This window comes from Phaseolus vulgaris, chromosome 4 (assembly GCF_000499845.2).
Source record: "Phaseolus vulgaris cultivar G19833 chromosome 4, P. vulgaris v2.0, whole genome shotgun sequence".
Classification (NCBI taxonomy): Eukaryota; Viridiplantae; Streptophyta; class Magnoliopsida; order Fabales; family Fabaceae; genus Phaseolus; species Phaseolus vulgaris.
In genome coordinates, this window is record NC_023756.2 from 40,124,721 (window position 1) to 40,148,360 (window position 23,640).

The following is a 23,640-nucleotide window of genomic DNA, read 5'->3' on the forward strand; positions in this document are numbered from 1 at the left end:
GTAGTAAAACTCTAAGAATACTATGTGAATCCTATCAACTAAATTAGAAAAACTATATTAATAGAGAACACAAATATTACTACAAGAAAATAATGAAATAGAACCACTTTTTAGATACCAAAATAATTAGTTGCAATAGTAACTACATTAGAGACCATTTTAGAAACTAAAAAAAAATTAGTTTCTAAATTAGTTTCTATTATTATTAAATAGTTTCTAAATTGGTATCTAATTAGCAACTAAGGTTTTAATTATCAATTATTTAGTTTCTAAATTTGGTCTCTAAAACCTTGGTTGCTAATTAGATACTAATTTAGAAACTATTTAACAATAATAGAAACTAATTTAGAAACCAATTTTGTTTAAATGGTCTCTAATTTAGTTACTATTGTAACTAATTATTTTGGTCACTAGAGATTGGTTTCTATTTCATTATTTTCTTGTAGTGTATTATTGATTATCTAAAATTGAAAAATAATGAATTATTATTTAAGAGATATCAATAAGCAATTCAATAACACTACAACAACTATCTACTAACACTATTACAAGATCATTAAATAAAATCTAATTTTAAAAACAAAAATCTAATTAATTACTATATTAACTAAATTAGATATTATTCTAGAGACTAAAAAATTATTAATATCTAAAATAAATTTTATTATTGATAAATAATTTCTAAATTGATATCTAATTATTTACCCATATTTTAGCTACTACTTATTTTTTAGATTATAAAGTTGATAGCTAATTAGATACCAAATTGAAAAATATTTATCAAGAAAACAAACTAACTTAGATATCAATAATTTTTTTTAGTTTCTAAAATAATATCTAATTTAGTTAATATAACAACTAATTATTTTTTATTTTTAAAATTATTTTTTATTTAATGAATTTTTTTAATGTAATAAAAGACTTAATTAATAACTGAAAATTAAAAACTAAAATGGATTATCCTTTACAACTTATATATATATATATATATACGTGGATGGTTAAGATATTACAATAAAGGTTTATTAATTTGATAGTAGATTAATACAGTTGTACCTAACACCTTTGCATCAGTTTGAAAATGAAGTGCGGGAGGAACACTCCAACTATAAAGAAGTTTTGACGCATTATGAACTTTTATTTTTAACACAAAAAATCTAAATTAGAGAGCGTTTTAATTATGATTTCAATATATAAGTAAATATTTCGTTAATAGATGCAAAATTTATAAATATGCGTGTTATATGTTGAACTTAGAATTTTGTTAAATAAATATGATTTGAAAATGATGAAATTCTTTTATTAATTTTGTATATAGAATATGTTTAAATCGTTAGATACCCACTAAACAAATGAATGACATATGTTAATATTATATTGAATATATAGAGCAACCACTATTTTAATTAAATTTATATACTGCGTACTACGCAACAACTTTTTCGTTTTTAAGAAAATTGAAACATACTTAATTTATTTATAATGTAAAATTCTTAATAAAAGTCCCTGAGATAGTAAAAACTTACTATCATATAAAAAAAAAATATGGAATGCAACATAACCTAATGAAAAGGTTAAGAAAAATGCATTTTATAAAAGAGTGATTATAATTTCTTTTCTTGGTGTAGTATGGGGTATAGACACGGCTTGCTACCGGTTAGACAATTGAAATTTATCTTTTAGTTGATTTTTTTTCTATGTTATGTATTTGAGTTTTAATTTTTGGTTGGGAGTGAACCTGCAAAAGGTTATCAGCTCAAGTGAGTATTCGGGATTTAAGTGTGGTTAATGTAGTAATAAAAGCGTACTTTACTCTTGTATAACATGCTTATTTATATGATTTATAATGGGCTCTATTGATGTACCATATCTAATGTGTATCATAATAAAAATAGAATTACCTGATTTCACTAGTGCAAAAAGATCCATTTACAACAATACATTCACAACACTTTTACTGTCAAATGTTATCCATCAAAATGCTTTCAAAATTAAAGCGAGTCTAAAACAACAACTATGAGTTAAAGCGTTGTTTTAGACCTAAGCGTTTGGTCTAAAACAACAACTTTTACTATAGCCACCGTTTTAGACTAAATGTAACACGACGGCTATCTTCTTTGCTTGAAGAGAATAGACTACGCAAAAAATAACAATCATACAACTGTCGTTTTAAGACTAAAATGACCGTTATTTTTCATTTTTTCTGCCTTAGTGTTTGTCGTATATATCTTATTTTATCTTGATGTGTTTATGGCTGGTCGGAAAACTTTCGATACTGAGTGTCATTGACTCGTCCGGTCTCAACTGAAACACTTGGAATACTTAGATAATGATAAATTGTTTAAAAAAATATACTATTTCCCGCGTTAAAATGTTACAACTTCGTTTTAAAGCAAATGAACCTGTTCAGGCCAACTTTTTTCTTTTCTTTTTATGAACCTCATCAAGATTGAAAATTAATTATACTTTCTTCTTATATATATAACTTGAAATATTTTACTTGACAACGTTACCATACATGGAATAAATTTGCTAGTGATTATATTATTATTATTATGATGATGATGACGACGACGAATAATACATGCAGAGAATAAGACTACTAAGTAGCCTAGAAGAAAAAGAGAAGACTACAGAGTACGAAATGAATAAATGAAAACTATAGAAAAGGAACCAAATCCGTTTGCATTTACAACTTTGATTTACGACATAAATCAATTATTTGGTGCCTTTTGGTTTGTTGTGTTTTGTTCAAAGAATTAGGTAGTGGCTAATGAATGCTCCAATCAGTTTATAATCGGATGATAAAGATGACAAAAAAATGATATACGGATAATTAGTAATTTCTTTAGTAATTTTAAAAAAAATTAAAATTAAATTATCAATTTATTTGGAATTTATAAAATATTATTAAAAAAAAATTACATGATTGAACTATCACTTATTTCATGGATTGGCAATGAACTAGAACTTTTCACATGTTGAATAAAAAATGCTTATTTTATATAATTGAAATTTATAATATATATATATATTTAAATATTTAATTTTTTTATAATTAAAATATGTAGAAAATGTCAATTGTGCTTTTATCAATGATAAAAATTATAATTACTAAAAATTAATTTTAAAAAAATATTAAAATTTAACTTAAATTTAAAGATATTAAAAATAAATAAATTAATATATCATAGTAGTAATTTATCATGATTTGGAAGATGCATATTAAACATGTCTCATCATAGACGAATATTCATTCCACTAGTGATACACAAACTTTATTTTACTTCTCATCCTACTATTATGTCTTAATCTATATGATTTAAATTAGTGTTCATCTTATATTATTCCTCACCATACATTCATCAAGGGTTACAAATTTTCTCTCATTTAAATCAAGTATCTGTGTGATCATGTAAATAAAATGTTTTCTTTGTGTGAAGGAGGAAGATTGTTGAAGAGACATTTATTTGATGGTATATGAATAAATGGTGATAAGGATATGGGATAACAATGATAGTGTTGACAAGGCAAACAAAATATCCAATTATTTTTTAAGAAAATAAGGTAATGTGGAAAGTTTTGAAAACAAATTACCAAATTAAATATGTTTGCCATAAATAATTTTAATGATTTTACTTAGAGGAAACTCTTACGGGGTTGTTTTATTTTTCTGGTTCTACTCATCAAATAGTTGGTCTCGGGGTTTGATACATGTAGAATGTTGACACCATTGGAGCAACTTTGTTTTTTTGGTCTTGGTGTGATACACGTCAAAATTTCATATAATTGAAGAAAAAGTTTTAAGTTTCAAGAACTGATATCCAAGTACATAATTCTAATTCTTCAATTTTTATCATTGTGGTATGTTTTAAATTTAGAATAATCATTCTTTTCCTTTATAAAATTTGCCTGTCTGCTGTGGGTGCATATTAAAAAGTCAAAAAAGAATAAAGAAGGTGTCGGGGTTAATTTTGTGATTTAAATTTCCTCATTACTTCTTCTCAAAGTAAAAAGCCAAAAAGAAAACCATACGTCTCATCTGTGTTCCTTTATTTATTTCCTCTAACATTTGTTAAACTTTGGTTTAGAATGTCTCTTGAGGAAAAGCTATTGTTGTCAAATTCATTTTTGTTTTTCAGCTTGCTAACCATGCAAGTTCAGTACAGCATCTAGCATCTCGTTGCTTTCAGTGTATCTATCCCACACTTCACTCTACTTGTTAACTAAATATATCAAAACACAGCAAAATTTCAAGCTAACACAGGATCCCCCGAGGGAGCAATGAGGTGCCTCTTATAAAAGCTCTGGTTTGCATCCACAAGACAAGAACAGCAATATTTTGTCGGCCGGAAAACATGTTTAAGTCACGGGGCAAGAAAAACAATACTAAAGCTGTATTCAAACTGCAATTTCAGGCAACTCAGGTAAAATGAAGACAAATAAATATTTATCCGTTAAATACTAAATGGGGTTTGTGCTAGTAGTTACAAAATTACAATTGAAACATATTGCCAAAAAGTTTGAAATTAGTACAACATCACATTGTAGATTCAGGTGAGTTTGATAACACTTGCATATTGTTGGGAATTTAATGCCAATGTATAATTTTATCAGGTGCCAAAGATGAAAAAGCCTGCACTGAAGGTAGCTTTGGTGCCAGATAATGTTGGGAAGCCTACGGTGAAACTAGAGAAAGTTGCTGTCCAGGATGGAACCTGTTCATGGGAGAATCCGATTTTTGAATCAGTAAAATTCGTCAGGGACGCAAAATCAGGAAAACTTCAAGAGAAAATCTACCATTTTCTTGTTTCAACCGTAAGCAGTAGATTTAATTGCATACTATCCTTTACCTGACTAAGATGTTGGCTGGAAAGTCTAATCATTTTAGGTTCTTGCAGGGATCTTCAAAATCTGGCTTTCTTGGAGAATCCTCAATTGACTTTGCCGATTTTGCTGCAGAAACTGAGCCACTGACTGTGTCCCTACCTCTGAAGTTTGCCAATTCAGGCGCAATCCTACATGTTGGTACCTTCTATTTCCCTCCCCACCTGGTTTCTTATGTCCCTCATATCATGCACATTATTACTACACATCTTTAAAAATCTCATCTTCATCAACCTTTTTTTTTCATTCTTATTCCATATTATTTAATACCATTGACATTACAAAGCACCAAAATTATTCCTCAAATAACACATGTTGAGACAGGTGACAATTCAGATTGTGGAAGGGGTACAAAGAGATCAAAGGTGAAGATGAACCTTGCAGCCAGTTAATTTATCTCTATAAATTTCCTTTCGTTTCAGGATTTCATTCCTCTCCTTGTTAACTTCCCTGATGCAGTACATTCAGAAATGGGGAAGACAATGGAAATGGAAGCTCAAGACACCTACTGAGCATTTGCAGTGCGGATGAAAATTCTCGTAATGTTTATGAAGTAAGGTTCTACATGATACTGTGAGTTTATACAGCTAGCAATTTTTATTGTACAAAGTTGAAAATTTCCTAAACAGAACAGAGGATAAATTAAGAAAATAAATAATCTATATTATAAAATTTCAGAAATTATTAATATTTTAAGGGATGGAACCCTGACTTTTAAAGCATCTAATGGTGTCACCCGTATGGTAACTCTATGGCAGGATTTTCCCCAGCTATTACCACCCTTGAGGCAAAATTCAATGCCGTCCAAAGGAACTATCGAGGCCATTGCAATAAGAGCTCAAATACATAGGGGATCACTGGGTTCAGCGTCAGATAGGAATTTAGGCGACTCCTGGAGAAACAGCCTTGAAGATACTCGTCCTCGAGAAAGATTACAAGAGCCTTCAGATAATGTCATTGAAAACCTCAAAAGTGAAATTGTTTCTCTGAAGAGGAAAGCCGAAGAATCAGAACTAGAGTTACAATCGCTTCAGAAGCTGATAGAGAAGGAATGCAGTCGAGGACAAAGTATGTCAAGACAAATAATCAGCCTCAGAGACGAGAGAAATATCATCAAAACTAAATATGAGCAACTAATGTCGCAGCAAAACCTCATTAACGAGACCAAAAATTCAGAAGCCTTACAGACCGAGATTGAACACGCTAGGCAGCAGTTAGAAGCAATAAAAGAAGACCTTGATTATGAAAAAGAGTTTAGTTCTAATCTTAAATTGCAACTCCAGAAGACACAAAACTCAAACGCTGAACTACTTTTAGCAGTGAGAGAACTTGAAGCAATGCTGGAACATAAGAATAAGGAATTGTCGGACAATACTAAAGAGCATGATGATGCCACAGAGTTAGGTCACTTGAAGCAGAAAATTGCAGACCTGAATGGTGAAATAGACATTTATTATAAGCAACGTGAAGAGCTAAATGAGCAGATAAAAGACCTCAACTTTGAGTGTGAGTATCTGAAGAAAGAAAACCTGGATATCTCTTTGAGATTAAACCATAAAGACGCCCAACAAATTGCGTTACAAAATAAATATTCAGCTTCTTTGGCAATCATAAAAGAATTTGAATCTCAAGTACAGAGATTAGAAGAAAAGATAGGGAAGCAGGTGGATGATTTTTCAGTGTCTTTGATTTACATCAATGAACTTGAAAATCAAGTCAGTGATTTGACGAGAGAAATGAAAATAAAAGAAGAGGAATATCGAAGTCTTTCAGTTGAAATGACATTGAAAGTAGAAAAAAACGAAAAGAAGGTCATTGAAGCTTATGCAGAATGTGATGAATTGCAGAAGAAGAACAAACTCGTGGAAGAAATTATCCAGAAATGCAATCAAGAGCTAAGGCTTATTACAAATCAGAATGAATTGAAATGTCAACAGCTCTTGAACCAAATAGATTCAAAAGAAAAGAAAGTGGAAATGATGTCTAAAGAACTAGAGATTAAGTCCAAACAACTTGAAGATGTCCAAAGGCACAGGGATGAAAAGGACAAGGCATTAAGAAAGCAAATTCAATTGCTCAGAACTGAAATTAGAAAGCTGATGCCAGAAGAGCATGTATTGTCTAAAGTTGATCCAACAGAGCTGATGACTATGATGTTAATGCTAGAGAACAGTGACGAGGAGATAAGGTTTGACACCCTAATGTCAGCAGTAGAAATCTTGAAGACCGAGCACAATGAATTAAAACATAACTTGCATGTGGAACAAGCAGAGAAAGAAAATATGAAGGAAAAAATATCTCAATTAGAAGGAGAGCTGAAGAAGAAGGTAGAAGAACTAAGTGCTGTAGAAAAGAGGCTCAAAAATAGCAAAGGACCAGCAACAGCCAAAAGTATGCATTTTGCTTCATGGAACTACGAGAGTGCTGCATCTTGTTCAACCACTAAGGAGCACAATAGGAAGTCAAGATCGGAAATGCAGATGGTAATTTTCGAGCTCCTTTGCTAAAATTGTAATTAAGAAAATTAGTGTCACTGTCATATATTAGGTCAGGTTGCAAGTTATCACCACAAGCACCCCCTTACGAGTACTCTACACAGTACAGAAAATTGAGTAATCTAGTAAGGACTTAGGATACAAGCAGATTGGCAATATATTCTGAAATTATGCTATATTTATAATTTGGAACAAACCAACGAATCATCATTTTCAGGGCATGTTATAAAATTTTAATACTGCCAAGCAAACATTTGACACGAACACGACAGATGCTGAAAAAATTTGTCTGAGAAACAAATTATAATCAGTTTGGTCATACATACTTAATGCTTTGAGGATGATAATGTCCTTTTTCAGTTCTTGTTAATAACCGTAGAAAGCATGATCAACAAGTTGAAGATTTCTAGGGGTGTTGGACTCATTATGGGACACCACAACACAAGTAGTTAAGTCATAGGGCAGTTTTTTTTAGCTGATTGATGATCAATGCACCTGGATAAAAATTCTGTGCTATCTGCCAATTGATAATTGGCAAAGTTTACTGCAATACAATTTGTGTAGTACATTTTGCACGCAATGGAGTTGGCAAAATGAGTAGGGATCATTATCAGTCTTTTTTTCTCTTTTTTGTATTATGAAGACAATTTTGTCGCCTGGTTAAGTAGGTAATAAAATTTCACTGTTCTGTATTGTTCCTTGATCTTTTTTCTGTATAATACATGAACTATTTTGAATAACAACAAATTACAAATTTTTGGATGCGATCCTATCCCTTAAACTTTAGCAAATCAAACAAATCTTAAAAGGTAAAACTCTTATAAAAGAAATGTCCAATTAGCCATAAGTTTGGTCCTACACTGAGTCATCTTTCCCTTTCCTATTCATGTGCTTGCATCTAATATGTAACAAAAAAGAAGAGGAAAGAAAGAGAACATGTAATTTAAGTTTACTTTGGTTTTGATTTGGACATATTAGTAGTTAATAGTCAATGACTTGATGAACTACATTAACTTGGGATGTTGTTATATTTGTAACATGAAAGGGAATGGATGATGCAAACACCTCTGTTAGAAAGTCTGAAAAAGGAAGAACCATATGCAGTTCAGCTGAGAACAAAGTTCATCTAGCAGCACACAGAAGGTAAAAGACAAATTCTTGTTCTGCCATCTGAATCCGTAGATCCCTTGAGTTACACCCATTAACCTTCTTATCATTTATTAACAATGTAACAGAAAAGTAGTGCTTCAGGCTCAGATATCAAATTTATAGTACAGTCATCTAATGAAGTTATTTTTATTCCTCTTTTACCCTGACAGTGAAGTGAAAACTTGCTTGGAAAATGAGGCTATTGTCTTCAATTATGATGATGATTGTCCTACAAAAGAATTGTTGGATGAAGTGGCAGTACTAAAGGAAAGTAACAAATATATGGGAACTCAGCTAAAAGAAATGGAAGAAAGATATTCTGAGATTAGTCTTAAGTTCGCAGAGGTGGAGGGAGAAAGACAACAGCTTGTTATGGCCCTACGGAATCTGAGGAATGGTAAGAACTAGAATTCTTTACATGCGTTATTGCTCACTCATGAATTACACGAGTTACGAAACAGACAGGACATCATGATCGTATTCGTGGAATTCATATCGAGCTTAACCCGTGTTTTTCACTTCAGTAGAATCAACATTTAAACCTCCAATTTAAATTTGTTGACCTGTCTGCTTAGTTCGATATTTCTGGTCGATTGATTCATTGAATTGACAAAGGTAGCTATGGGTGGGGGCATCAGACAGGCTATCTAGAAAATGGTTATCATCTATTTGAACAATTTTGGGTTACATGTATTGTAAACATTATAGCCGATAAATAAGGCTTGTGATTCTCAGATGAAACACATTTTATTGAAAATGTTAAAGATCAAGAGCAAAACGGCTACTGAATCTAGAATAACTATCATCTAGATGAGGTACTTGTGCTTTTTAAAAGTTGTTGGCTATTTTTTTAAGCTCCGATGTTAATATTTTTTGAATGATTGAAAAGGAAAATGTGTTGTTTTGTTCATACAAAAAATCGGGTGTACGTAATATTAACATTTCTTAAGATAATTTTGGAGTAGCAAAACAGTAGAGTTTATTTTTATAATTTTGGAAAAAATACAAAAAAAAGAGCACTAACAATATGAAATGCAATTTTTATTTTTTTAGATAGGCGTAAGACCATATGAAACTAAATGAAAATTATAACGTTAGAACTTAGAACTAAAAGTCCCTACTCGGGTTCTTAGATCGTACATCAATCATCATATGATATCCCTATTCGCTCCAAACATAGATTATCCAGTACGGTATCTAACTTCCTATTCTGATCCCGAACTCCATTTTCATCACGGGAAACCATTGGCTTCAACTTTCATCAATATTATAAGTCAGTTATTACCATAGTCCATTGAGTTATTGTAGAATAGTATAGAAGTATAGATGAAATATATGCCATTTAAAGAAAAGGATCAGAATCAGAAGTATGAGGAAATTAACCTGAGTATTGTTTGAGAATTACTTCGCAACTATGGTTTTAAAGCAAAATACCTTTCAAATGGTTAAGGCCACCGTCATATATAATATAAATTCTGGACTCTTTTCTCCAATGATGGTTATTGTGTCTGGTATGAGTTTATCTTTTTATCACTCCAGACCAGCCTTGTTTGGCCTCCACTTCCGTTCCTCCCAAAGGTCAGTGTCTGCCAACGACCGAATGTCCGTGAATAATAATAGGATAGAAGCAAAGTTGTCTTCATGTCAATCAATCTAGGAGGGACACGAAGTTGAATGGGTTTGCCAGTCTAAGTATCAATTAATTATTATAATGATCAATTTTTTATATAAGTTACTTAAATATTTAAAACACGCATTTATTTATTTCAATAGAAAATAAATTATTTTTAATGTAAATAAATTTCGCACAGTTAAGATTTCTAAGTTCTAACTATATAACTACACTAGAAGAATACAAGTTTACCTAGATAAGTAGCTAGCAGCCCACGTAAGTAAGGCGGGACCGATCAGACTATATTTGGATAAATATTTTTAGAAGAAAAATATAGAAAATAAAATAAAGTTTTTAATTAATTTAAAATTATTATTATTTTATAAATTAATTTATAAAAACTTTTTTGTATACTTTTTCTAATTTTGTATTTTATTTTATACAAAAATTCTTATTAATAAAACAGGATGACACGTAATGAAAATTTTTCATGAGTAAAATTCTCTACAAAACAAGACACATCAAGTAGTAGTTTGTTCAATGACGTATGATCATTGAGCTAAAAAATGGTGTATAACACTAAAAGCCAATAGATGAATAAGTATAAGTCTACCTGCAGTGAATAACTGAATATGAACGAAGACTATGTCACTTCTCAAAACAACCCACCAACATAAATTTACACATTTTATGCATTAACTGGCACATTGAGAACAAGACAAGATGAACAAGAATCAAGAATAAATTATATCGCATTTCTATCTCTGCTTCTTTTGGCCGTATTTTCACTTTAATTAACACTAACACACAATATAAGCGTACCTTTGTTGATCGCTTATCTTTTGGAGTCCATGAGGATGAGGGAGTAGAATATCTTCCTTTCTTGGTTGAGTTTGAAGATAGTCCAGATTGCTTCTGTCTTTTCTGTTCCGAAACATTTCCAGATCTGCTAGGTTGGTACTTAAAAAAATCAATTACAGAAGGACTCTTTCTCTTAAAAGCTTTGGACATGTTCCCAGGATACCCAAAATAAGGGCCAGAATTCTCACATAATAATGATTTTTGACGCAATTTGCTCTTTTCTTTTACTTTATTGATAAATTCAGTTGTCCAGGGTGAATTCTTTAATAGACAAGCTGACCGGCGGGCAAATGAGAGTGGAGTTTCACTCAAATGCGACATTTCTTCCTTGAATGCTGATTCTTCTAAATTTCTCATCGATGCCTGAGTTAAACCAGTGTTTCCATGTGACTTGAAATCAAGAGGAAATACATTTTCTCCAAAATCTGGTTCGGGGAATTCGTCTATTTCTCCTTGTGTATCTTTTAAGGATCTCCATATTTTCGATGAGTTGGTTTCTTGGTGACTACTATTATCAAATGACAATTTCCTTGCAATTTTATTCTTTCTCATGTGATCTTTCTCTGTTTCCGTTATCAAATTTGTGAAGTACATGGAATCAGGAATGTCAAAGCTTTTATCAAATAAGGGGCTATCTGTCAAGTCCACCACCTCACCTCTAATGTCTTCATGCAACTTCTCAGAATTACTAAGGCTGTGCCAATTCACACTTTTTCCAATAAAATCAGTATCCAGTATTTCATTTTGAGCTAACTCTTTATTTTTCAAAGATAAACCGGGTTGTCTCAGCTGCTCTAATTTTTTGGGAGCTTTGCAGTTCCCTGGTGAATAGGAGACTCCGGAACGGTTTCGCATTGTAGCCGCGCTGATGTTCTGCTTTTGACCAAAAAACTCACTCATGGATAAACTTGTCTTTGCTAACTCACTGGATCTCCCAGCATTTTTTGAAACACCAAAATCAAAAGGTTTTGGCAAGGTAGAGGAATCCGGGACAGCCTCAACTACTGGATTTAGTGTCTCGATTTCAGTCAACTCATCAAAACACAGTTCATCCATCTGATGACTACTTATTGAATGTTTTCTTTTTCTTTCATTTTGAACTTGATATAAACAAGACCTATCTGAGTCCAGACCTGAAGATACCGAAGAGGAGCAATCTGTCATTATGGATTTTGAATCCTCCCGTTCCCCATATCTGCAGAAAACACTGAAAAGAGAAATACTTTCTTCTGGAACGTGATACTTTTCTAAAACATGCATCCTTTGCTCATGTGACCACGCAAGAAACTCATTAAGCATGACCCCTGAAGATAGTATAGAGTGTGCCGTTAAAGGATTTATTCCAGGGAATTCCGTAAGAAAAAACTCGGCAAGAGTTACCGAGTCAGGCATTTTAGGATACAGACCCCTTGTCGTATTGGTAGCGGTCTTAATGCAGCTTACAATAACTTCATTTGTCAATTCAGGTGAGTAAGAGAAGAATATCTGCAAATCAATTCCCAGGCTTGTTGCTGCAGCATAAAGTCCATCAGAGGATTCCATTACAGTTGATAGAAAGTTAAATTCACCTTCAAAGACCTGAAAAGAGAATATACCATATTCAAACAAGCTCAACTAACACTCAGCATCACAACAACTCTCAAATCTTAATTAATCATATTTACGTTCATGATGACCCTTTTACTACTACCTCACATCTCAATATAATCATATTCTGAAAACTAATTTTATCTACTACCTTGTATAAGAGCTTATATCTTACAAGCATGTAATACAAAATGACGATGACTATGATTAAAGTTCCTTAATTACTCTTTCCGCCCCACAGGGGTTTATTTGAGAATGTTTTTACTCCGCGAGACATTAATCTTCCAGAGGGCCATAACGAGATTTCAAAAATGGAAAAGCCAAAGCCGAGTTCCGAGATTGACATACTTTCCGTCAAAAGGCTGTTCAAATAACTCCTAACAAAACTTCTGGAGCACCATTTGACATTGCAATATTTTATAAAAACAGTTGAAATAAATAAACAAATAAGTATCATACAAGTGTAATCAATATAAAAATTTGAAATTACCAGAAAGCAACCATGGAAGTAAAAACTAAGCAGTGTCAGGACATCTGTGGCAATATTCTCAATACATAAAGGCAAGCTTGAGGATGCTTCGGTTGTTGGAGTTGCTTTCTTCCCCAGGGTTTCACTATCATACCATGCCAAGCAAATAGCAGAACTTAGTATAATATCAGCCGGCAAATTTAAATCACGTTCAACGACTTGAATTCCTTCTTTCTCCATTGCCAGAATCACTTGGTAAGAGCTTCTTCTAGACATTATCATTTCCTTATCTACATTTTGAGTATTTACGATGATAACTGTTCCAGGGAGTGCCTCCATGTTCTTATGACCTTGCTCAATTTTCACAGCAGGAATTAGTGGCACAATATTATCTGCTTCAGGTGCAACCTTTGAAGATATTTTATCATAGCATTGCTCCACAGGACAAAAATTCAGTAGTCTCTCCACGTTCTGATTCATCATACTTTCTTTATGATTGAAAATAGGACGAGTCTCACTTTCCTAGCAGACAGTAGTTGTAAGTTGCATGAGCGAGTTCTTGGTATACCATATATGAACAAGGAATTAAGAGTAACAATCAATTGACACAGGTAATTCAGTATATCTCCAATTAAAAATAGGCGACAGAAGAAATAATTTCATTTCAACTATGATAAACGAATACCTACCATAAGCGTGATACTACTCCGTATGCTTATTTTTAAAAATAATGTGATAAATATATATTTAAAAATATATAAAAATTCTTAAAACATAATAAATACATAACCGCAATTGTGCAGATCCAAATTAAAATAACATTTCTTAAATATTTTCAAAATACAAAATTATAAATCATTATCATTATAAAAGTATTTGTACTTCACAGGTTTGGATACTACATCAATATATATCGGTGAAGCATTCAAGAATATTGGTATAGGACGGGCTCTAAATATGGATACGTGAAACAAATTAAAATATCAGGGCATTTCAACATCAGTACTACAAATGTCACACATCGTTCACCATAAACACAGATTTGAAGTTACAGTCATCTTTCATTGAAAGAAAAATTATTTTTCATTTCCATGTCTGTTCAAATAAAGTATCCCCCACTCAAGCCTTCTATTCACTCAATTTTACACAGGCACACATGCAGAGATACATAAGCAAGAACATGTAACATGCATTATATTGATACCAGCCTGTCCCTCAAATTTAGGATAAGTAATACACCAAATTAGTTTATTAAATTTCAAATTCCGGTCAATTAATTCCTAAAATTACAAAGTCCTTCAAAGTACCAGCAACAATCATTTTAGAATCTAGTCTGTAACCTACGCAATGGTCATTTTAGTAGAAATTTCAGAAAAAAAAACACTAACATAGCTGAAAGTTTAGAATTTCAGGAACTAAAATGGTACTTTTTGTAATTTAAAGATTACATTGGCTAATACTACTAATCTTAGAATTCCATGTTGATTATTTCTTTTGTTTTTCTTATCCCTTTGCTCTTAATGTTTTCTACACTATGTTGGATAAACCCAGAAGTATGCTGCTCTAATATTTTTATTAGGAACTGCAAAAGCCTATTTTGTGGAGAATCCTGGCCCATGTGAGGCCAATGAAAGAGCTACGCAGTTGTGTTTGAGCATTTTCTTGATGGAGTAACGAAGAAATCAAAATATCAAAACATGTTAATATTTTGTGTATTTTTATTGAGTGATACTGCTGGTTCTTGCTTTTCTGTAACAGCTCCAGACATTTTTTTCCTCATAAATGAAGAATTAAAATATAATTCAGAAACTTTATCCTTAATTTACTTAAGTAACACAAAACCCTATTCATGTATGCCTATACTTATTTACATCACAATAAATAAGATACTTTAATTATACGGTAAATAAAGTATAGAACACGTGCAAACAAAATTATATGGAATAAGGAACTTAGACAAATAATGTAAAGTATCTACGATAAAGATTATATGCACATTATCATAATCACAGAGGCTTACCAATAACATCTCAGTGTTTGGGTGCAATTCAACACCTTCGCAGAGTGCTTTCAGAGCGGCATGATCATCAAATTCAACGGTCAAAAAGTGAAGATGAGGCAGTCCAACCAAGGTTTTGGAAATCTCAGATATCCTAGATGAGCCGTATGAACCTCCATATTCCAAGATAATGTCAAATTTGTTGAGTAGAAGCAACGAAGAAACATGCCTTCAATCAAATAAAACATTTAACTTAGATTCATAGCAGAAAAAGTATGACCAAGAAGATGGCAGCAAAAGACTTATGCTCAGCATTGATGCTCAGAAATACTATTTGATAAACAAAACCGAGGAAATTGAAAGAAAAGCAGTTTCCTTTAAAAAATGTAAGCAGTGCCCCTTGTTTGCTCACCCTTTTGGATTTTTGCTGCTCCATATGCAATATACAAAAAGGAAATACATACGTCTGGAATGGAAATTTGAAAACATGCTAAACGTATAAGAAAAATAAAGTATAATTCTATGCATGCAACATAAATAAAATATCCTGAAACAAAAATCTTACTTGTGTGAAACCAACAAGCAGTCAGAAATCATAAGTTCTCGCATTTTAGTATCTGCCTCCTCACGCCCATTATTGGCATATGGATGATCTCTATTATGAGCATTTTGTTCACTGAATGATAACCCCACGGAAAGGAGAAGATTTTTCAATGAAGACCAGAATACTTCTTCAGCCACAATCAAAGTTTTCAAACTATCCCGTTTGATGTATGACAGGAAAATTTCCTTCACAATTTTTAATGATGGGTGTGCCAAAGTAACATTGTTGTCCACCTTCCTCTTTTCATCTTCAATCAAAGATTTGAGGATGCCTAATCTTGATTTCAAATAGTCCAAGTTTTGACATAATTTGTCTAAATACAAGAATGCTGGATGGAGACCATAGAAACACAAGTACCAAGCAGCCTGTTTGATAGCACATAACACAATAAATGCCATATTGTTTCCATTTGCATGGTATTCAATCAGTTTGTGCCTTTGAATGCTGAGCAATTGAAAATAATCTACATTTGATTTATCTGTTTTTGTCATTTCTGTATCTCTTTGCAAAATGGCTAGATAGCTTTTTTCAAAATATCCAGCCAGGGCCACAATATCATCAGACAACTTAACTCTATGCAGAATAGTATTTGACCCTAGAGACTGTGTATCAACTTTCAATTCAGTGGATGAAGCTTTTGGAATACTAACATTAGCATTAGTGGACTCTACTGCATAATTATAATTCCCCTCACCAGTAACTTTCTGAGGGTTCAAGAAATAATCAAGATTACTGATTTCTGACATAGATTTAAATAATAATGAAGCCCTCTCAGTCATTCTTTCAGGTAATTGTTCTTCACTTCCTTGTTTAAAAGATACAGGTTCTAATATTTTGCCCGAAGCAAATTCCACCGGATGATTGTCAAGGACAGGCATGCAATCAGAAAGCAACTTCTGTAACTCTTCATCCTGTTTAATTTCACATTCACCTGTCGTATCCTCACAGAAAACTAGACCAAATACCAATTTTCCATCATCGAAAGGCTTACCTCCAAAATCCTCGTTGCTCAGATCTATCTTGGCCAATATGTCCTGATACCAGTTTGAAATCTTGCGGTTGCACCTATCTTCTTCAAGTAGATCCCAATTTAAGTAAATTCCATCAGATGCAGAGAGGGGTCGGGTCTTCAAGCTGGAAATTTGTTCTCCAATAATGTCATGTAGATATATCATCCTTTTATGATCAGAGATAACAGGTACAGGCAGTGATTTAAACGCGTTATCTGTTAGCGCTATCTCATTACCAACAATCAATTCATCAAAACTCTTGAAGTTAAACTCTTTCTTAAACATCCAGTCATTTGTTACTAGATCATCCGAAGCTTTTGTTTTGTACAAAGCATCAAAGGTTTGCATTAAGTCTTCATCAAGGAACTCAAACTCCTGGAAGGTAACAAGATTCTCTAACAAGTCACCATTAGTATGTGATGTCTGCAGGCCAGTACTCCCATTAACATGTTCAGTTTCCAACATATTCATAAAATCACTTTCGGGAAACATATCTGATAACTCAAGGCTCTTCTTTGATAAAAATTCATCTGAGAAAAATTCCATCATGCTATGCTTCATAGAACCCAGAAGTTCCTTGCCCTCCGCTATGGATTGACATTGCTCATCGAAATTTTGAGATCTGGTATTTTCAAAATACGAGTCAACGATTCCTACCAAAGAAATACCAGAGGGAATTGCCAAACTTCCCTCATCCACTTCCAAAATAAGAAATACGTTTTGGTCAGAGCGTGGCAGTTGCTGAACAGAAATATGATCTTCTAGAGGATATCCATTTTCCCCCACCAGGTACTCCGAAATTACATCTTTAACCAAGAATACTGATTCCAAAGCCTCGTAAGGGTACTGCCTTGATGGTTCAGGCATCTTGAGCATTTCCTGCAAGGAAACAGAAGAACTTGTTCTATATGAACCTTGGAGACAAACACATCATGGAATTTTAAAAAAATTGAAAGATTTCCTTGTATCCTATTACTGTAAGACCTAGGGAAGACCAAATCCATTCTTATGCTTGAACATTCCATGCTGAATGATACAAATAGTTATCAGCATTCCAAGGATAAAATTAAAACAAAATCTTTTTAGCTCTTCCATTTATCAAATGAATTAACTACAACAATTAAAGGAACAAGTAAGAAGCCTGCGTGTATAAACTATATATAGTAACATGCATTAAAATATCTTATACTTTGAGATCACATAATCAAAGTTTACAACAAGAGAGTAATGTTATAATTCCAATATAACTAACAGACTCAATTGCCATAACTGTACATAGTTCATACTCATACACAAACCTATAGCCACAACGCTATGTACAGTAAAAACCAAATTATTACATGATTGTTGACAAATTACACCATTTTACCAGGCTATTTTCGACCTCTGGAGTTTGAGACAGCATTTGCATCCTCTCCGACTCAGCGACACGTACATTTTCCTTTAAAATACAAAGAAACAAAAGTAAAATAAAAAAACGAAGGTAAAAATTGAGTTAAACTTCTTAAAACGGAAAAAGCTATCTTATATTATGCATAGAACCACAAAATTAGAAAGAAGCACCTCACCAAGAACACGTCAAGCTCAGGTGTTTCAAATTGAATCGTCTCATAAACAACATCGTTCTTATCACCGAGCACAATAGTTTTACTCTCCTGTCAATAATATCGCAAAATAAATAACTAAATAAACAAAAATCGCCGCAAACAAGGCTTATTAATTAATTAATTAAATATACATTTGAAAATTTAACTTCAGTGTCGGAGCCACGATCTTCGAAGATAACCTCCGCCTCTTGCTGCAACGCAATCAAAACAGTCAAAAAACATGAGCACTCTCAGAAATGGTAAGATTCATATGTAAGTAAGCAATGCACATGGAATCACAATTTCACTGGCAGAAACAAACGCAAGCTCAAAATTCACTATGTCATTTCAATTCTCGAACTTACCGCGGGGTTTAAAGCGGTGAGATCTCGAGAGTGGATGCGGATTCGGTGTGGGAGGACTGCGGCGAGGAAGGCGGATAGAGCAGCGTGTACAGGGAAGGGATCAAGGTGGAGGGAGAGATTGAGCGGAGGATCGAAGCGGAGGAGGTTGTGGATGTCGAAGGGCGACTGTGGAGGGAGACGAGGGACGGGGAGGTAGAGAAAGGGAATGGTTTGTGGTGGAGGGAGAGCGAAGTAGTTGTTGTTGAGAAAGCGAGTTCGCATTTTCTGAATAAGGTGCTAACGGACTGGGAAATTAAATTGAATTTTGGCGCTAAGTTTAGTATTTATAGCACGTGATATTTGGACTTCCGAGCGGTGCAAGAACCGAATCTTGAGAGGTTCACTATGATGACCCGAATTTGGGATCCGATGATTATTGAGATAAACTTAAACACTTTTTGTGTTCAATTTTTTTGTCAATCTCTCTTGTTGATATTGATTTTGTGATCAAGAGGGATGCTTTTTTTTAACCATGAACTTATTTACTTATTATTAGGTTGCAAAGTCGTTCTTTCGGTTGTTCTTACTGCTTGGAGGATGCTTGAAAATAAGCTTGTTACTAGGGTCAATCTGGAAAGGCGAGGGGTGTTGGTTGAAAATTATTTGTGTTGTTTGTGTGGAAAGGAGGAAGAATCGTACCGCCATTTGTTTTTCGATTGCAGTTTTGCCTGACGCGTTTGATGTTTATGCTTTAAGTGGCTTGAAGTTTCGTTTGTGTTTCACATTGATCTTAAGTCAAACTTTGATCAATTCAAGTTGAGCCGGTCTTCCGATTCGGTTAATGTCGTGTGGAGCACAATTTGGGTTGGGGTGGTGAGCGAACTCTGGAATCATAGGAATTTTATCATATTCAAAAGGGGTGTGGCAGACGCGTCTGAAGTGTTTGCTTTGGTGCAAGTAAAAGTTTGATCCTGGATTTCCGTAAAAATTCGCTCTGCTTCTTTTTCCTACTCTAATTTGTGTTTGGAACCTTTGGTATGTAGGATGATGGTTTCTTGAAGTTTTTTCAGGATTTATTTATTCGGGTAAGGCTTCTGTTAGTTAGTTAGTTTGGTGGTATTTGTTAGATGTTGGTTTTTTTGCGTATTCTGTACAAGGGTTGAACCACCCCTGAATTGGTTCCCATTTATTTATTTGTTATTGTTGATAAAAAAAATACTTATTATTACTTATCACTAAATCAAATTATGGAATTCTTCTTAAATGTAAAATTTAATTTTCAATACCTTTTATTAGATTTTTGTTTCTAAATATATTAAGGAAAAAAAAGTACATCATTAAACTTTACTCATATGTTGGATAGAGAAGAAGAAAAATAGAGAAAGTATAAAAAAATAAAAAATGTAAAACAGAGTCAATAGAAAAATTGTATAACTTAAAAAGAAAATGAAAAATAAATAATATAAAATATAATTTTTTAATTTGTTTTTAGTAATTTATTTATTATTATTTTATTTACTTACTATTTATAATCTATAAGAGTAATAAAGAATTATTTTAAAGGTGCCTTTCTTCTTCCAAATAACAGTTTTTTTTATATATTAATAATTAATTATTATTTTTATATGAAAATAATGTATTATTAATGGATAAGTAAATGAGTAATTAATTAAAAAAATTAAAGATATTATTATTTAATATCTTTGAACATGTAAGGTGACAAATGTTATAAGATTAGTGTTTGAATCTGAGCGAATGCATGTGTCTTTTTGACAGGATGGTTAATATTTGTTAACAAGTTCTTTTTATAGAAAAGGATTAATTCAACTTTTTTCAAATAAATAAATTCTAAATAAAATAAGTGGTAGTCACTATAAATGTTTACAGAAAAACTGCACCATTTGTGGTATTAATGAATATTAACTCTTAACCAAAGGTGTTGACTTTGGTAACATAAACAGTGCATTAATATTATTCCAACAATTTTTGGTTCATATGTATAATATGATTGATGCACAGGGAATATGTTTCACAAGAGGACAACGCAACAATAAAACGACCAAGACCTCGATGCAAGTATGAATACCGTGCCTAAATGAACCTATATTTGAATGTCCAATATAAAGATAAAAAGTAAATTAGATCAAATGAATAATAATATATAGCACAAAGTAATGGTGATAGTATTCCATGAAACTTGTAAGCGGAATATGTACATTAATAGCTATCATGTAAATGACATGCAATAGAAAAAAATGTATCACATTTATAACAATACATATAGTAGATAGAGTAAAGTAAGAAAGGTTTAATGTACATTAATTGTTATATTGTAAATGAGATGTAATAGAAAATAATGTATCACATTTATAATAATAGATCTAAGAGATAGAGTAAAGTAAGAAAGGTTTACAACTTCAAAATAATCACTAGTTGAAAAAGTCTTAAAAAGACCGTGGATAATGACAGTTGGTACAAAATCCATTTTTGAAAAAAACGCAATGACATTTTCGTTATTAATTGCAAAATAACGACGATTTTTTTATAAATCGTCGTTAATAGTTGTCCAACGATGGTTTTTTTTTTTTTTTTTTTTTTTTTTTTTTTTTCTGAAATGTCGTCTTTAATAGTGATTTGGATTATTTATAACGACGGTTTGAATAAACCGTCGTTATAAATGGATTCCGCATAAAAAAAAAAAAAAATTCATCTTGTGCACACTCATTCATTCATCTTTTCCCATTCGCGCCTTTCATTCTCTCAAAGCTCCGCGCCCTCCTCTTCCATTCTTTCTTCTTTTCCCATTTTCGTCTCTCACTCTCCAATACACTCAAAGATCTGGCCCCTCCTCTATTCTCGTCATCTTCTCCAATACACTAAAAGTTGCATGCCGCTCCGCGCTGTCTTCCAGCTCCAGCCCCGCCGCTTCTTGTCCAGCCATCCACGCCTCACCACCGTGCCAACACGCCAAACGTCTTATCTCCTTTGAGGTAACAAAGCCCATGGCCACTAGAAGGGGATCGGTCCATCAAAATTCCAAAAACACACCGTTTACTATTGGTTTTTTAGGATTTAAGTATTATTTAAGTCTTTCAAGTATTTTAAGGTTTTAGTTCTCATACTTACACTTGTTAGAAAATTCTGAAATTTTGCATGATGTTTTCTAGTATAAATTATAGATTTATTAAACCATTATGATTACATTGCATTCACAAATTTATTACTTTTACATTACTCACAAACTTTTTATGTGTGTGTTCTAACATGAAATCTTATTATTTCTGTGTTTATTCTGGATATAACATGTTGAGTGAGGGGCGGGGGGAGTGCAAGTGCAAATGGAAAGAAACTCACTTAGATGCGCTTTAAGGTAACCATATATACACTTCAGAATGGCACAAAACTTTTTCATATAATTATAGAACTTTTTGTACACTTTCATATTTAAATTATGATATTACGTGCATTATTGTTTTTGGGAATTTGATATTTTATGGAAGATTAGAGTGAATATATAATATTTTTTTTAAAAAAAATACACTTATAACGATAGTTCCCACTGGAACCGTCTTTAAAAGCCCTCCATAGGCCCTTATAACGACAGTTCCAAATTAGAATCGTCGTTATAAGTGTTTTTTTTTATAATTTATTTGGTAGAATGTTAGCTTTTACACGTGTTGTTAATGTGGGTTTATAACGACAATTCTAGAATCATCGTTATAAACAATTGATTATAACGACACTTGCAATAACGACGGTTCAGGAACCGTCATTATATGGCTTTTTGAATAGTTGTTAATGAGTTATTTTGTCCTAGGGAATGGAAGGAATCAATTTGTCTTGAATTTGTAATGGATTGAACAAATATTTTGCCTAAGAAACAAATATTTTGATATCAACATTCATATAATTTAATGAATAAAAATAGTTACAATAAAATATATAGATAAAGTATCTTCACTCACCATCATTTTGTTCTTTCTAGATTGCTTCTTCATCATCCAATATTTTAAGAATTAAGTTCATACTGTTGAATGCATATTGAATAGTTTTCTCAATAATATGATTTATTTGTGGTGAAATTATAATAGATGGCATAAAATCTTTACCTATGAAGAAAGTTAATAGTATATCAGAATTCACGAATAATTAAATGTTTAATATAATTGAAAGACATAAGTATTTGTAGGAACGTTTTCCAACTTGACGAAAGTACTGTCTGAGAAAGGTTGTCATTCGTTTTGAGTTGATTATGCACAATATAATGATATAGATTTAGACCTTCAAAATATTGAGAGGAATCAATATGTCTTGATTGAATAGAAGTTTGACCTAAGAAACACCAAAAAATAGAAGTTTTCTAATTTTTATAATCAAAACAATTACATATTTATGGAAGATCTTTTATTAGTATTTTTATACCCAACAACACCAAACACTTCCATAGAATGTAAATGTAAATTATTGTAAACTCAATTGTAATATCTTGTACTCATTTAATTATGAACTAAAGAAAATAGAAAGAGAGGATGATCTCATAACAAAGATATATATTGTCTAGAAATTATTCAAAGATCAAACAAATTATAAGGAAAGAATCATAACTTACCATTTATAACTCTTACTAAAAACAAACATGGATAACTTCTAAATATTGATGAAGTTAATGAATCTACATAGGGCTGGAAAAACTGGGTAAATCGCACAGGCCGCCCTGCAGCCCACAAGAAATAACACGGGGCGGGTTCCCCTATTTGACCCGCTAACCCATTTAAGCCCACCCCGCATAACCCGCGACCTGTGCGGGCTTATGACGGGGTAGGGCGGGCTGGCCCGTCAACCCGCAAGAAACTCCATATGCAATGCAACCCGCTGTTGTGTTGTGTTGTTGCCCTTTCTTTCTCATCATCAAGCATTTTCAATCCCTAATAAAATAAGAAAATTTGTGTCGCTGATTCCTTCATCGCGCGCGAGGTCTGTGACCGCCCTCCACCCCCAAGACCACCATCTCTGCGAGGGTCATCCACCGCGAACACC

At 32.6% G+C, this 23,640-nt stretch overlaps 2 protein-coding genes across 3 annotated transcripts; one reads left to right on the forward strand and one right to left on the reverse strand.

Moving 5' to 3' along the window:
* The first annotated feature begins 4,035 nt into the window (after positions 1-4,035).
* LOC137837643 (intracellular protein transport protein USO1-like) lies at positions 4,036-9,365 on the forward strand. Of its 2 annotated transcripts, none has more exons than XM_068646713.1 (8): positions 4,036-4,427; positions 4,618-4,818; positions 4,902-5,024; positions 5,224-5,252; positions 5,347-5,440; positions 5,646-7,370; positions 8,428-8,525; positions 8,702-9,365. In XM_068646713.1, the coding sequence occupies exons 1-8, from the start codon at positions 4,359-4,361 to the stop codon at positions 8,937-8,939; spliced, it is 2,577 nt and encodes an 858-aa protein (XP_068502814.1). In that variant the 5' UTR covers positions 4,036-4,358; the 3' UTR covers positions 8,940-9,365. The 2 variants fall into 2 exon arrangements, with proteins under 2 accessions (XP_068502814.1, XP_068502813.1); XM_068646712.1 differs by having other exon boundaries at positions 4,037-4,427; positions 5,212-5,252.
* Positions 4,424-18,885, reverse strand: LOC137838811 (protein SHORTAGE IN CHIASMATA 1). The gene is made up of 11 exons (XM_068648034.1): positions 18,625-18,885; positions 18,412-18,471; positions 18,242-18,328; positions 18,043-18,114; positions 15,625-17,552; positions 15,081-15,288; positions 13,082-13,582; positions 10,966-12,582; positions 9,966-10,117; positions 4,854-5,058; positions 4,424-4,718 (listed from the first exon to the last, which is right to left on the reverse strand). Exons 1-9 carry the CDS (start codon positions 18,883-18,885, stop codon positions 10,031-10,033), a joined length of 4,821 nt encoding a protein of 1,606 aa, XP_068504135.1. The 3' UTR covers positions 4,424-4,718; positions 4,854-5,058; positions 9,966-10,030.
* Positions 18,886-23,640: the final 4,755 nt, after the last annotated feature.